At 54.7% G+C, this 15,599-nt stretch overlaps 2 protein-coding genes across 2 annotated transcripts; both read left to right on the plus strand.

The window, feature by feature from the left end:
- Nucleotides 1-628: 628 nt before the first annotated feature.
- On the plus strand, nucleotides 629-2,491 carry CDA (cytidine deaminase). Its single transcript, XM_032201669.1, has 4 exons — nucleotides 629-773; nucleotides 1,184-1,295; nucleotides 1,401-1,458; nucleotides 1,783-2,491. Exons 1-4 carry the CDS (start codon nucleotides 629-631, stop codon nucleotides 1,894-1,896), a joined length of 429 nt encoding a protein of 142 aa, XP_032057560.1. The 3' UTR covers nucleotides 1,897-2,491.
- Nucleotides 2,492-5,084: 2,593 nt separating this feature from the next.
- Nucleotides 5,085-14,789, plus strand: PINK1 (PTEN induced kinase 1; the record flags this gene model as incomplete). Its single annotated transcript, XM_032201670.1, has 8 exons — nucleotides 5,085-5,264; nucleotides 6,362-6,631; nucleotides 7,541-7,644; nucleotides 10,082-10,264; nucleotides 11,075-11,238; nucleotides 12,408-12,535; nucleotides 13,227-13,463; nucleotides 13,738-14,789. Coding segments are annotated over 8 exons (1,527 nt in total), but the record flags the coding sequence as incomplete, so codon positions are not given.
- Nucleotides 14,790-15,599: the final 810 nt, after the last annotated feature.

Here is a 15,599-nt window from a genome sequence, read left to right on the forward strand (position 1 = left end):
TTAAAGAGCGATTTGCTCACAGCCCCCCCCAGCACGGTCAGGGCTGATTCCCACGAAGGCTCTGGCGTGCAGGTGGCCCCAGCACCCGGCAGCAGATTTGGGTTTGGGGCTCCCACAGGATGCCACGAGGGCACCCCGACGAGCCACTCGATGGCATCTGTGCACTTTCCTTCTGCTGCACGTCAGGTGTTAATTAAAAGAGGGGGAAAAAAGGGGGGGACAGGGGTAAAAAATGGGGAAACGGGGGAGGACGGACACGATGTTTCAGTTTGCAGCCTTTTTTTTTATTATTATTATTAAAAAATTTTAATTTTTACACCGCAGGAGAGCTTCACAGGACGTCCCCCGTGGGCTCCCGTCACCGGATTCCTGCCGGGGAGGAAGGAAAAGAAGGCGGCGGTGAGAAAACCGCTCGGCAGGAGGAAGGTAGAAAAAAAAACCACTGAAACACGTAGAAAAAGAGGCAGGAATGAGAAAAGGGGCGAAGAGAGGGCTGCGGGCCCCCAGTGCCTCGGGATCGGGGATGCTGCGGGGCGCGGGCAGGGCGCGTGCGGGGCGTTATCCCGTCGGGGCAGGGCACCCCGTGCCGCCTCCCGGGAAATCTTTAACCAGGGCGTGCGGCGCAGGCATGGAGGGCAGCGGGGGGCCCCAGGGCGAGCGCCTGCAGCTGCTGCTGCGCCGCTGCCGGGAGGCCAAGGCCTGCGCCTACTGCCCCTACAGCCGCTTCCCCGTGGGCGCCGCGCTGCTCACCGCCGGCGGGGAGATCTTTTCGGGTAAGGCGCCGCCGCACGACGCTCCGGCGGGTTGGGGTTTTTGGGGTTGGGACAGGGTTTGGGGCGTCCCGTCTCGTCCCCGTCCTGGTGGTGGGTGTCGTTGCCCGTCCCGGCAGGTGGAAGGGGGGAAAAGTGCGGTGGGTGGGGTGGGAAGGGGGGGGAAAAAAAGGGGAAATATAAAGGAAAGGGAATTGAGGAATGCGTTGGCTGGAGGCCAGGATGGGGCGGGACGCGTGGAAAGGCAGGGAAATGGCAACTTTCTGCGTGTTCCCGGCATTAAAATTAAAAAAAATGAGACTTGAGGGGGTGTCCCTGAGCTGAGGGGGTGTCCCCAAGCCGTGGGGGTGTCCCTGAGCCGTGGGGGTGTCCCCGAGCCGTGGGGGTGAGCGGTGCCGGGTGCTTCCCCACAGGGTGCAACGTGGAGAACGCCTGCTACAGCCTGGGGGTGTGCGCCGAGCGCACGGCCATCCAGAAAGCCATCTCGGAGGGGCACACGCGCTTCAGGGCCATGGCCATCGCCAGGTGAGGCCGTGATATCCCGTGGTGAGGGGCAAGCGGCAGCCCCACGCTTCCCCCCGCCCCACCTCACCCCGTCCCTGAGCCCTGTGCCCGTTCTCTTCCCGGCAGCGACATGGGGACCGACTTCATCGTGCCCTGCGGCGCCTGCAGGCAGGTGATGAGAGAGGTGAGCGTGCCACCGACCCCACAGGTCCCCCCCTCAATTCCCCCCGGGGCTGTAAGCGTGGGCACAGCTGCCCTGGCCCCACCGAACCCCAAAACGGGGCTTTTCCTACAAAAGCAGAGCCCCCATCCCCCCATCCTCGTGGGTAGTTGGTGTTAAACGGGTTTTTGGGGCACCAGGCTTGGGGCGTGGGGGTGAAATGCAGGCTCTGAGCCCCAAATACCCCCCTGGGGCTGCCCCCAAACAGATTATTGGGGCCACTCGAGCACATCCCCCCGGGGGGTGCAGTTTTGGCATCGGGCACCTCTCCCCCCTCTCCTCCTGCAGTTCGGCAAGGACTGGGACGTCTACCTGACCAAACCCGACGGCACCTACATCGTCAAGACACTGGACGAGCTCCTGCCCCTCTCCTTCGGCCCCGAGGACCTGAAGAAGGCGTGAGGCTGCGTTTTTCCCCTTCCAGCATCAGGGGAAAGGGGGACGGGGCGGGTTGCTCCCCAGTTTTCCCCTAGGACGATGCGATGCAAAACGCTTTCCTGGTGTTACAAAGCTCTCCTGTCACTCCCTCTTGATTCAGCGCTGATTTGCGGGCGGGGTGCCGGCCCCACCTCGCCCTGGGGTGCACAGACAGCCAAATCAAACAGTAGAAATTCCCTGATTTTTTTTTTCTTTCTGGAAAAAATCCCTCACGCTCGTGAGCACCGAGCTCTGCCCGGGCACCGCTCTGGCTCCAGGAGCAGCTCCACGAAAAGGAGGAGGATTTGGATGCAAAACCAGGGTCAAAATGCAGCAATTTCAGCTCTAAATAAGAACAGGAAGCAAAAAACTGCTGCCAGTCCCCAACGTCAGCAACAGGCCGTTCGGCGCAGGGGCAGCTCTGGCGGTGCCATGAGTTGTCACCGGTGTCACCACCCTAAGCCTCTCCTCCTGCCTGCTTCTCGCCAGCATGTTTCTGCTTGCTTTTCTTCTCTTTGTGGTGACAAAGAAGGAGTTTTGGGGGAGCTCGCTGATTAATTATGCAATTAAATTATGCAGAATGGAGAAAAAAAGTGTGTTACTTCAATGAGCCAGACTGTGCTTTGTGCACCAGTGCCCTCTGCCCTGTGTGTCAATGCACCGGGCACTGATGCACCCCGCACTTTGCACCGTTCACTGTGCGACTGCACACTGAGCACCACCATGTTGTGCACCAGCACATTGTGCACCATTGTGCTGGGTCTGGCTGGGATGCAGATCACTTTCCCTGCAGCAGCCCATGCAGTGCTGTGCTCTGCACCTGTAGCTAGAGCGGCACTGGGGTCACACCAGCGTTGTGTCTGCTGCTGGGCGGTGCTGGCACAGCATCAGGACGTCCTCCAAGCCAGCAGGCTGCGGGTGGGCAAGGGACAGGGAGGGGATATCAGCAGTGCAGCTGATTGAAACCGACCACAGCTGTCCTGCAGCCAGTGCAGGAATGCACCCACCACACTGCACCAAGACATGCACCTATGCACCAACACACCATGCACCAACGCACTGTGCACTAATGCACCATGCAGTAACACGCCATACAGCAACATACTGTGCACTAATGCACAGTGCACCAACGTCCCATGCACTAAAGCACTATGCACTACCACCCTGTGCACTAATGCTCTGAGAAGTGGTGCACCGTGCACCAACACACTGTGAAGGAATGCACCATGTATCATCACACCATGCAATAATGCGCCATGCACTACCATCCTGTGCACCAACACGCCATGCACGAATGCACCATGCACCATCACCCCATGCAGCAATGCATCATGCACTACCATGCCATGCACCAACACACCATACAATACTGCCCCATGCAGCAATGCACTGTGCAATACCACCCTATGCACCAACACTGTGCACTATCACTTCGTGCACCAATGCACGATGCACTATCATCCTGTGCACCACCACACCATGCACTAATGCACCATGCACCACCACCCCATGCACCAATGCACCATGAACTACCACGCTATGCACCAACACACCATGCATTAATGCACCATGTACCACTACCCCGTGCACCAATGCACCATGCACTAATGCACTATGCACCACCACCCTGTGCACCGATGCACCATGCACTACCACGCTGTGCACCAACACACTGTGCACTATCACCCCGTGCACCAATGCACTATGCACTATCATCCTGTGCACCACCACCCCATGCACCAATGCACTGTGAACTACCACGCTATGCACCACCACACCATGCACTACCATGCCATGCACCACCACACCATGCACTATCACCCTGTGCACTACTGCCCCATGCAGCAATGCACTGTGCAATACCACCCCGTGCACCAACACACCGTGCACTAATGCACCACGCACCACCACCCCGTGCACCAATGCACCGTGCACTACCACACCATGCACCACCACTGCGTGCACCAACGCACCATGCACCAACACACCATGCACTATCACCCCATGCATCCACACACCATACACTACTGCCCCATGCAGCAATGCACTGTGCAATACCACCCTATGCACCAACACACTGTGCACTACCACCCTGTGCACCAATGCACCCTGCACTACCATGCCGTGCACCAACACACTGTGTACTATCACCCCGTGCACCAATGCACTATGCACTATCATCCTGTGCACCACCACCCCATGCACCAATGCACCATGAACTACCACGCTATGCACCACCACACCATGCACTATCACCCTGTGCACTACTGCCCCACGCAGCAATGCACTGTGCAATACCAGCCCGTGCACCAACACACCATGCACTAATGCACCGTGCACCACCACCCCGTGCACCAACACCCCATGCACTACTGCCCCATGCAGCAATGCACTGTGCAATACCACCCTGTGCACCAACACACTGTGCACTACTGCCCTGTGCACCTACACACCATGCACTAATGCACTATGCACCACCAGCCTGTGCACCAATCCACCATGCACTACCACCCTGTGCACCAACACACTGTGCACTATCACCCCGTGCACCAATGAACTATGCACTATCGTCCTGTGCACCACCACCCCATGCACCAATGCACCATGAACTACCACACCATGCACCACCACACCATGCACTAATGCACCATGAACTACCACACCATGCACCACCACACCATGCACTAATGCACCATGAACTACCACGCTATGCACCAACACACCATGCACTATCACCCTGTGCACTATCACCCCGTGCACCAACACACCATGCACTAATGCACTATGCACCACCACCCTGTGCAGCAATGCACCATGAACTACCACGCTATGCACCAACACACCATGCACTAATGCACCATGCACCACCACCCCGTGCACCAATGCACCATGCACCACCACACCGTGCACCAATACAACATGCACCACGACCCCGTGCACCACCACCCCGTGCACCACCACCCCATGCACCACCACCCCGTGCAGCACCGCCCCGTGCAGCACCACCCCCTGCACCTCCCCGTTGCCGCCCCCCGTTCCCGCCCGTTCCCGCCATGGCGCTGCGGTTGCTCCTCGCCCGCGCCCTGCGCCTGCTGCCCCGCGGCGCCGCCGCCGCCGCCCCTCACCGCCCTCCCCCGGCCCCGGCCGGTCCCTGGGCACCCCCCCGGCCTCCCTCTGCCCTTTTTTCGTCTTTCTCCTTCTCCTCCTTCCTCCGTCGCCCCGCGGCCGGGCTGGCGGCTGCGGCTCGGCGGGGCCGCCGCGGTCCCTGCCTGGCCCTGGCGCTGGGGCTGGCGCTGGCCGAGCCGCGGCTGGAGGAGCGGCGCCGGGCTGAGGCGGCCTGCGGCAGCATCCAGGTGGGACGGGGACATTTTTTGGGGGGGGATCGGGGCCTTCCTGAGGGGTTTGGGGTTGAGGGGAGCCCACTCGAGGGGTTTGGGGTTGGGGGGAGCCCTCGGAGTCCTTCTGGAGGCTTCAGGGTTGGGGGGAGGTCCCTGAGGGCTTCCTGAGGGGCTGGGGGTCAGGGGGAGCCCTCAGGAGCCCCTCAGGGCTGGGGGGAGCCCTTGGGGCCCTCCTGGTGGCCTTGGGGCTGGGGGGAGCCCCCTGAGGCCCTCCTGAGGGGCTTGGTGCTGGGGGGAGCCCCTCAGGGCCCTCAGGAAGGGCTGGAGATCAGGGAGCCCCCTGAGGGGAACCCCTGGGAGCCCCCTGAGGGTTTCCCGAAGGGCTCAGGGCTGGGGGGAGCCCACCCGAGGGGCTTGGGGCCAGGAGGAGCTCTCAGGAGTCCCTTGGGTCTGGGGGAGCCCTTGGAGCCAGCTGTCAGCTCACTTTGGGGTTTTCCAGGGGTAGAAGCAGTCCTGTGGCCTCCCCACAGCCTGGTTGCATCCCGCCTTCCTCCACGGGTGCTGCTTTTCTCTGAGGTGCCCCCCTCCACGGCCCCATTCCCCAGCAGGGCCAGGCAGGTGTCAGGGGTGCTCAGGGGCCATATAGCAGCGAGTCTCGCTTTGGGAGCATTCAGTGAGACGTCAGCAAACACTGTTGGTGTTCCAGCCCCGTGAGTGGCTCCTCCTCCCCATTCCTCTTCCCCTGTACCTGCAGCTCCCTTGGGAGGGGCCCCTTTGGTAATATTTTTTTAAGGGATATCTTGTTTTAGACAAAACCACGCTGTCTGCTGAGCATTTCCCCTGTAGTTACAGTGGTTTGTAGTGACCCATGGGGCATAGATCAGCCTGTGGTCTCCTTGTCCTGAGGGCAGAGACAACATTTATTGGATTTACCACGTTACAGCTGGGCTGGCAGCTCGGAGAGTCCCAGCCCGCTCAGGTTGAGCACGAGGTGTCACGAAATTCCTGCTTTGTGCTGTAACCCCAAGGATATTTCTCCGAGCCCCTGTGCTGGCCCTTGCTGCCTCTCTTCTAAAAAAAAACTTAATTACTGTCCTTTTTGTGCTTTCCAGACGGTGTTCATCAGGAAGAACAAGGCGCAGAAAAATCCGCTGAGCTCGTTCCGCTGGCGAGGCTTCCGGCTGGAGGAATATCTCATCGGGCAGCCCCTGGGGAAGGGCTGCAGCGCGGCCGTGTACGAGGCAGCTATTCCCTCGCCTCCCACCGGCCAGGGGAGCGGCCGCCTCGCCGGAGAGGGGCCAGCCCTGGAAGAGCAGCCCGCAGACAAACCCCAGCAGAAGGAGGCTTTCCCGTTAGCCATCAAAATGATGTGGAATATCTCGGTAAGGAGCCCGATTGTAATCTCCTTGGCTGTCACCTGGGCGAAACGTTTAAGGCTTGAAGCTTTGAAAGCTCTGATTATGTAACTCGGGACGAAGGGGTCAAAACAAAGCTGCTGGTGCTGTGACGCCAGTGGCTGGGGAATGCTCACGGAGCACGTAATTAATGGCTGTTATCCTTCTGGACTCTGTCTGTGTGGTGTTTGAGCTGCTCTTGGGGCAGTTGGTGGTCACGGAGGCAGTGCTGCTGGCAGAAAATGCCTTCTGGAAGCTGGCTGTCATGAGCTAGGAGGCACTGGAAAAAAAAAACAAATGCTGCTACCAGTGCCCAGGGAGTCTGCTTCCCTGTCAGCGGCAGGACAGAAATAGATTTTCTGTCATGGAGCAGGTGGGAAGTTCTGCACTCGCCAGGCCCCTGTGGTGAGGTCAGGCAGGAGCTGTGTCAGTGTTTCCCAGCCCAGGTGACCCACGCCCTCATCCCCACCATTCCCCACGTAAAACAAACATGTCTTTCACTAAAGGGTGTTTGGGACGTTGGATGAGATGGGTGGATGTTCTCAAAGAGTTTTCCTCAATGCCAACATCTGGAATCCTGTGGGCTTCGTAAGCGCAGGTTCCTTGAGCTTTTTTGGTTATTTTTTTTGTGGTTGAATTAGAGGGTGCATTTAAAGAGCTGAACGGGCTTCTTTCTGCAAGTAGAGGCCTCACCACATCCTCTGATAAATCCTCCGAGCCGTTAATTACCTTCCCTGGCTTCTCAAAGCAGCGAAGGGAGTCCCTTCCTTCTAGCCCACGGTTTAACTTCATTCAGGCACAGCGCCAGCAGGATGATCTGCTCTCCCTCTGCGCTGGGGCGGGGTGATTTGGGAGCCGAGGCTTTGCCCCCAGCGTGCTGTGACCTTGTTGTTGCAGGCTGGCTCTTCGAGTGAAGCCATCCTCGACGCCATGGGCCGCGAGCTCGTTCCTGCCACCCGGACCGCCTTAGCCGGAGAGTACGGAGCTGTCTCGTGCCGCAGGTAGGGTAGCTGTGGACGTGGCAGCAGTGCTCACAGCTCAGCGTGCTCATTTCACCCGTCTTCCTCCGTCAGTTTCCCTTGCAGCACCTCAGTACTGGGGAGGAGGCGGCCAGAGGTTTCTGTAATAATTCTTGGGAATCAGTGAGCACGAAGGTTTGGGTTTTTTTGGTGCACGTGTTTGTTTTTAGCTACGTGGTGATGCTTTCACAAGTGCCTCAGACAAATGGCAGGCAGGAGCCTGCTTCTGGCTGTCCTGCAGGTTTCCCTCTGGCACAGTGAGGCAACAGAATAGCAGTGCTGCTGTTCAAACAGTAATCTTACAGCCTGGTTTGCTCTGAGGAGCAGTGCTGTGTCACGGCTCTGCGCTTCCCTCCGGGCTTGATGGCTTAGGCTAGAAGGGTGTCGAAAGGGTTGGCGTTTGTGAAGACACAACCACAAGGGGATTGCATGAAGGTGCTTCTGTTTGGCACCGAAGTTAGGGGCGTGTCTGCCCAAATCTAACTTGGTTTGATTTGCTCACACAAACATTTGTACAATGCAGACACACATTTGCATAATATACTTGTAATCATCAGGTATCTTCATATTAATTGGGTAAAGGTGTATTCCATTTTATAATCACAGCCCCTTTATTCAGCTGATTGGTCCCTTTACTAATCTCCAGTTACCTTTTTCAGTCACTTCAGATACTTTACTGATTACACTGGATTTCAATGGTATTTCCCTTAGTTTCCAAACTGTTCACCTAGCAAAAATCTCCCAAATACCCATAACATTTATCCAAACTATCCCTTGTTTAGATCAAATAAGCATTTATGGTTTGCATTACCAGTAGCAGTGCTGGTTTCACTACCAAGCCACCTGTTGCTGTGTTAACATTGACCACCAAAAGGATGGGGGTGGGCAGGGCCCTGGCTGCTTTGGGTCCTGGAAGTGCTCTGATGGGATCACGGCCTTCAAGGAGCTTCTGTGCCTTTGTTTTCCTGGGTGTAAAATGCACAGAACCTTTTGGTATCTGCAAGTGTTGCCTTTGTTTTAAAAAAAAAAAAAAAAAGGTAGCTTTTTAATTACAAAAGTAAACAGCCACGATCTGCACTGATTTGGCACTGTGTTAAAACTGGGCCTGCCCCTGCTTGGGTTCGAAACTGGGTGCAGGGAAGGGAGGCAGGAGCTGCTGGTCACTAAATGGGCAAAGCAAATAAAAGCTGGTGAGAAAGCAGATGGAAAACAACTGCATTACCCCTCCTTTACCTGAGGGAGAGGTGGGCAAACACCATAAAGGTGGCAAACTGCACAGGAACTTTTAAATTATCCTGAGTTTAACCATCTTTTTGTTCAAAAATGTGCATTTTTTTTTTCTCCAAACGGAAACAATGCAGTCTGCAGTCCAGATTGTCTGATTTACATTTCAAATACGTCTCAGCTGCCAATACAAATGAATAATGAATGCTGCTTGCTGCGTTGCTAGCCTGAGGACGCAACAGGCAAGCCAAAGAGATGTTTGACATTCAGGGGAGGAGAGGGAGGAGGGCTCTGTTCTGCAGTGTGTGGAGGTAACCTGCCTTCGTGGCACTGAATGCTTCCCGCCTGTGCCACGTAACAGAGGGTCTGAGGTGATGTGGCTAGTGAGAATGTGACCTCTTTTTGCCTAGCAAAGCTTTTTTTTTAGTTGTTATTATTTATTTTTCCTTTCTCAGAAGCTCCTTTTTGATCCAGGATGCAGCCTGTGACTAACCCACCTTTGTCAGGAGCATAAAAAGGCAGCTGGGGCTTGACTGAAATGACAGGCTGCCTGTTGCCAGTCAGCATTTCCTTCAGAGCTTCCTTGGCAGCGCGGGTGCGGTACCAGTATATCCTGTTCTTCCCTCAGTGTGGGAAACCCAGTTACAGCGGGATCTTCCTGACAGCCAGGGGTGAAGTATCAGCCCGAGTACCCCCTGCAGGAGCTCTGCGCTGGGGATGACAGCTGGGTTTGCTCTGGGAACTGCCAGGGTGAAAAAAAAAAACAAAAACAAACAAAAAATGGGTATTTGAAACTTTGCAGAAGCTGCTGGGACCTGCCCACCACTGCGGTTGGCCTGCTGGAGCTGGGGCTGCTCTGCAGCACCGTGGAAAATGTTGGCAGAGGTGGAGGGTTGGAATTTGGCCACGAGGGCGGTGAGGGTGCTGTCAGTGCTCTTTGTAACCCTGAGGTTTCCAGGAATGTGGGTATTTGGCTCAGTGTGCAGGCCTGTAACCTGCACCTGGCAGCCCCGGTGCTCCCCGCCTGTTCTGCACTGGAGCCTGTTGTTGGAGGGCTGATTTTTCATCAGCTCTCCACCAAAATTAGTGGAGGGAGTAATGAAAAAGAATCTTTGAGGGAACAGAGATGCACCTGTGCTAAATGAAAACCAAATAGGAGATGAGTGTAACTCTTGGTACGTCCACTTCTGCGCAGGAAACCTGTCCTCAGGAGGAAGAAGCTGCAGCCTCATCCAAACATAATCCAGGTGATCCGAGCCTTCACGTCCTCTGTCCCGCTGCTGCCCGGAGCCTTCACGGACTATCCCGATGTTCTTCCACTGAGCCTGAACCCCAGAGGCATCGGCCACAGCCGCACGCTCTTCTTGGTGATGAAGAAGTAGGTGGGGGCTGTGTGAGCCTGTGCACGCTGCTGTGCGGGGTCCTTGTAAGGATTCGGCCTGGGTTCCTGCCAGGAACCACATGCATGCTTAGGAACGTGCTTCCTGAGGCCTGCTCCAAGTTTTGGAGGTTTTAGCTCTTGTTGGACATCAAGACAAGCTGTCCTTTTGGACAACTGCCCCAAATTGACGTAAGGAATGCTGCACTTGTCCCCGTTCATCTACACTTTGAAGTCTGAGCTTTGCCCCTAGCTGGAGACAGGGCAGAATCAGTAATGAGATTCGTTAGTGCTTCGTTAGGGTGTCTCGGTTGGGTTCTGCCCTTACTGGGTATGGCTGTGGCATCGACACAAACCCACCTTGCATTTCCTACTCTCGTGTTCTGCCCTCAGGTGGAGAAGCACTCTGTCCTCTGTATTTCAAGAGTGTGTTCTTTCTCCTGCCTTGTGCATCTCCTTGTTATGCTCATACAGTCTGCGTTATTAATCTGGCCCCTCTCATGCACAGCATAAAACCTGTACAGGAGGACCTGGGAGACACTCACCCTGCTGAGAGGAGATTTAATTGCAGCCGTAGGGTTGTGCAGGAGCCTGAAAAGCCCAGTGGTGGATGTTGTAAAGCAGGATTTGAGAACAGCAGACAGGGGAGAGGTGAGAAGTTGACACTAGGAGGTGGGATGGCATCACAGAGTGCAGGAGGAGCGTGGCATGGGTCAGGGTGCTGTGTCCCCAGCCCGCCAGCACCGAGGCTGAGCTGGAAGCAGGAGGATTGCAGGGCACTGACGCAGATGTTCTGCTCGTTCTCACTAGTTATCCCTGCACCCTGCGCCAGTATTTGAGGGACAACAGTCCGGATGCTCGTCTCTCCACCATGATGATTTTACAGCTGTTGGAAGGTGTGGACCATCTTGTTCGCCACGGGATAGCGCACAGAGACCTCAAGTCTGACAACATCCTGGTGGAACTCGATTCGGGTAGGTACAGCGCCGGGTCTGGGCGATGGTGAAGTCAGAGGCAGAAGTGGTGCCAGCGGAGGCACTCAGGGAAGTTCTAACCCTTTACTTTAGGGATAAAAGGAGCATCAGAGCTTTTCAGGGATCTCCGGATTGCTCGTTAGTTTTGCTCTTGCTGTCACTGCAGCAGCGTGGATGTCATTTATCACGTGTGTGCCTCAGGTTTTGGGTCATTAAAACAGATTTTAATAGGCCATGGTGCTGTAATCAGAGGGAGAGGTGCACCAAGCCCTCATTGCATGAGCAAAGCAATGTTGGCTTGGCACAGAGACGTTCACTACCACCACATTCATGGGGGTGGAGGTGCCTTGGCTGCAAGCTCTTGGAGTCTTTCCTCACTAGCAGAACACCGCAGAGTGCTTCTAAAAACCCCACCTCGCTGTCAGGCTGGTGGTGCTGCACCCTGCACTGATTAAATGTCGGTTGGAAGGAAGGAGGACTGGCAGTGTGAAAGCCAAAAGCAACATTTTCATCATCTCGTTCTCCTGTCGTCCAGTTCAACTGAGATTTTAATTACCTGAGCTCTTTTTCAGCGTGATTGAGATTCATACGAGCAGGAAACAATAGCAGGCAGCCAGACCTGTGTAATTAAAGGTCTTGGTACAGCAGCACTGGAAGATTTTCAGTGATATTAATGCCTTCTTTCTCTTCTTGAAGGAAAAGCTTCTCTGGAGCTCTGCTGAATGTGGTTAGGAATGATTTAAAGCATTGATTTTTCCATACCAGACTCTGGAGAAGTAATGATTCTACTTTGCAATGTTTGACTTGTCACTGGGACAAGAATTGTTGAGCAGTGCAAAACTGATAACTAAGCCCCAGCCTTTTTTGCTAGAGTTAAGTGTGTGTCTTTGTCTGTGGCTTTTGCTATAGGTAAAAACAAAAGTGGAAAAATGAAAAGATTCCTCTGTCATTTATCAGTTAATTTTACGTGCCCTTGTTACGACACCTGCAGCGCTTTGTCAGGCACACGCTCCGTGCAGAGAAATGAAGCCCTCTGACAGGGAAATGGAAGAACACGTTTTGTTTCAATAAAGCCAATTTTTCTCCTCATAATACAGAGGAGAAGCAGGAGAACAGCGTGTGGTCATGCTGAACCACACACTAACCCTGCTGCCCTCTGTCCTTTGCAGCTGGCTGCCCCTGGCTGGTGATCACAGACTTCGGTTGCTGCCTGGCAGACGACAGCGTCGGCCTGAGGCTGCCTTTCACCAGCTCGTACGTGGATCGGGGTGGCAATGGCTGTCTTATGGCACCCGAGGTAAGTCCTCCTGCAGTAACTTGGCGTCGATGGCTGTGGGATTGTGCTGCTGGGGGGAAAAGTTTCAGCAGCGGGCTGTGGAGGCTGTGATCAGAACATGGAAAAGGGCGTGGTTAGGTCTAGGAGTGAATAGTGGAGGGGCTGCGTGCACAGCACTTCGCTGCTATTTGTGCCTGAACTTCCCCTCTATGCACATGCCAACAAATTAAAATTCTTCTGTGGTCTTTTGTGATCTGATGTCCACTGCAATCAAGTCAGGGATTTTGTAGCTGTTTGTGCTGACTGACTGACCTGTCTGTGCAGTGCGTTACCTCTAGCGTGTTGCTGTGGCAGTGTTCTCATCCCTCTCTCCCCTTGGAGAGCCGTGACTGTAAAGCAGCACGTTCTACCTTGAGCTGCTGTTGTTAAACACCTGGGCGTTAACAAAACACATCCTGCTTGGCCCCATGCTGAGCATTTGTTGGCAAAATCATCCACGTCTCCTGCCTCTTAAATCCCAAATGAAACATCCTGAGGGCCCTGGTGTGAATGTCAGTCAGAGGGAACAGCTAAAGCCAGGATGCAATGGCCAAAAATCTCCCCAATGTCCTGGCGGGCTGAGCAGTGCTGAAGGCCCGGAGCATGCCCCTAGGAAATATTTATTCAGAGCTCTTTATTCTGGCTTCCCCATCTCTGGGGATTTCTCACGCAGGTGATCACGGCGTCGCCAGGTCCAGGCACGGTGATCAACTACAGCAAAGCTGACGCCTGGGCCGTGGGAGCAATCGCCTACGAAATCCTCAGCCTGGCAAATCCTTTCTACGGCCACGGGGACTCGACTCTGGAAAGCAGAAGTTACCGTGAGGATCAGCTGCCGAGCCTGCCCGATCGCGTGCCCCTGGAGGTGAAGCAGGTGGTAAAGCTGCTGCTTCAGAGGGATCCCAACAAGGTGAGGAGCTCTTTTACCTGGATGGAAGACAAGTGCAGGTTTCTGCAGGCAGTTCCCTGAATAGTTGCAGGGCTTTCTGCAGATGTTTGCATCAGTGACTGGACCTAGAATTGGGGTTTACATGCAGCTGCCTGGTGATAATGTTAACAAAGAGCTTTTTTGTTCACGGGACCATGCAGTGCCTCGGAGGAGGTACTTCTGGCACAGTAAATGTGACATGGTTTGTTCTGAGCGCAGCTGGATGAGCTAATTTTCCCTCTCACTCCTTTTGCAGAGACTGTCTGCTAGAGTTGCTGCTAACGTGCTTCACTTAAGCCTCTGGGGTGAAAGTGTTCTAGCACCCAAGACCCTGAAACCCGACCAGATGGTTGCCTGGCTTCTGTGCCAGTCCGCGGCCACTTTGCTCCTGGACGGACTGGTGGATAAAAGCCGGGTGGAAACCAAAATGAAGATGTGCTTCTTCGCAAACCTCGACTACGAAGACCTCTGGGCAGCAATTTTCTTGTTGCTGGCCTTGAGAAACCAGGCTGGGTGAGGAGTACAACACGGGGCGTGACCGCGCAGGAGATAAATGGCACCTTCTAAAAGCACATAGGAATTTGTCTTCTCTGTCTGCGCGGAATCCTGTAGTACTTCAGGGCGAAAATCTGCAGGCCTGTGTTTAAGAGGTCGAGTGTTACCTGTAGCAAGTGTTAGCGCACTAGTACGCTGCTAGGGGCTGTGTCCTTGCCTCCTTACTCCTTCAGTGAGGGTTTGCAGAACGTGCAGGTGTCCTGGGGTAAGTGGATGGTTTTGCTTCCATTTGGGAACTCACAGTTGACTTGGAAGTCACGAGCTGAGTGAAGCGAGTTGTGTGGAAGGAGGTAAGGTGTAGCTGCTCTCCACACGGAAGCATCATGGAGTTAAACAACACGTGAAGAAAGCTGAACTGACAAAAGGACATAGGAAAACCTTCCTTCTCTTAGGGAAACTCTTGTGAGCCTTGCTTCTCTTCAGATCATACTGCTCTGCAGCCACAGACACCTCTTGCTATATTTATAGTCATATCTCTAACATAATGGCAGCCTCAAAGCCTCCTGCAGAGGTGCTGAGCAGTGCGGTTTAACAAGTCTCTTGTGATGCTGGTCTGTTTGACATGCTCGTTTTTTCTGATGAACAAGGAGCTAACACCCTTGGGTTGGGGAGCACAGAGACCCCAGCGCAGGGACACTAACAGCCGTGTTAATGAGAACATCCTTTGAGTTCATGTCTGTAACGGTGTTCAGAGGAACTGGGGGTGGAGGTTGTTGATGCTGGTTGCACAATAAACGGGTGATTAAGCTCTGATGCTGAGTGGATTCTCTAAATCTCGTCTGTCTCCGTTCACCAGATCCAGATCTTGGACTGGAGGCCTGTGAGGCAGGCAGTGGTGTCTTAAAAAATCATCCAACTTTTCCAGTCCAGTCTGGAACGAGTTCCTTTATTCTCCCAAAGGAGTTTCCTGCCAAGTGAGCTCTCTCCTGCCTGAGGAACAGCCCCTGCCTCATCTGTGTGCGTATTTGTGCCCCTCTCACTGCTCTTGCAGTCTCTGGTTCAGTGGTGGTGCAAAACCACCTGCCAGGGACTGGCCCTGCTCATTTTATGACCTAGCAAGAGAAAGCCGCGTGCTGGCCCAGCAAACATGCCGGGAAGTCAACTGGCAGCACAGTGAAGTCACCAAATGCCTGATTTAGAAACACGGTGTGAGCACAGCACGCTGCTGGGCCTGTAACGAAGGCTCAGCAAAGAGCACGGATCCTTGGCAAGCACGGAAAATGACCCCTTGGGTGGGAAAAATAAAGTTTCAGGAAAAAAAGAACTTGGAAATCTTGGTCGGAAGCCAACCTGAGTGAGTGTCACCAGCTCAGAGCCGCGAGTGGGCGTGCAGAGCTGTGCTGCTCTCCTGTGGACCCCAGCCAGCACCTGCTCTGATTTCAGGATGTTGTTAGGCCAGCAGGGGTTTGATCTGCGCCATCTATCACGCATTTGCTGTGCGAGCTGCAGAGAGAGGAGACCTGCTGCCCCTTGGAAGTATCTCATTTCATCTCAGTCCTTACAAATGGCCAAAAACACATGCTGTGCTGCACTGCCTCTTGTTCTTGAATTCCTATTTCTGCT

The sequence above is a fragment of the Aythya fuligula genome, chromosome 21 (genome assembly GCF_009819795.1).
Source record: "Aythya fuligula isolate bAytFul2 chromosome 21, bAytFul2.pri, whole genome shotgun sequence".
NCBI classification, from domain to species: Eukaryota; Metazoa; Chordata; class Aves; order Anseriformes; family Anatidae; genus Aythya; species Aythya fuligula.

What these genes read in the sequence shown, in the direction of transcription:
- CDA (XM_032201669.1), top strand. Translation starts at nt 629, where the DNA reads ATGGAGGGCAGCGGGGGGCCCCAGGGCGAGCGCCTGCAGCTGCTGCTG. An exon ending in CGGCGGGGAGATCTTTTCGG is followed by an intron (nt 774 to 1,183) that starts GTAAGGCGCCGC and finishes GCTTCCCCACAG; the next exon opens with GGTGCAACGTGGAGAACGCC. An exon ending in GCAGGCAGGTGATGAGAGAG is followed by an intron (nt 1,459 to 1,782) that starts GTGAGCGTGCCA and finishes CTCCTCCTGCAG; the next exon opens with TTCGGCAAGGACTGGGACGT.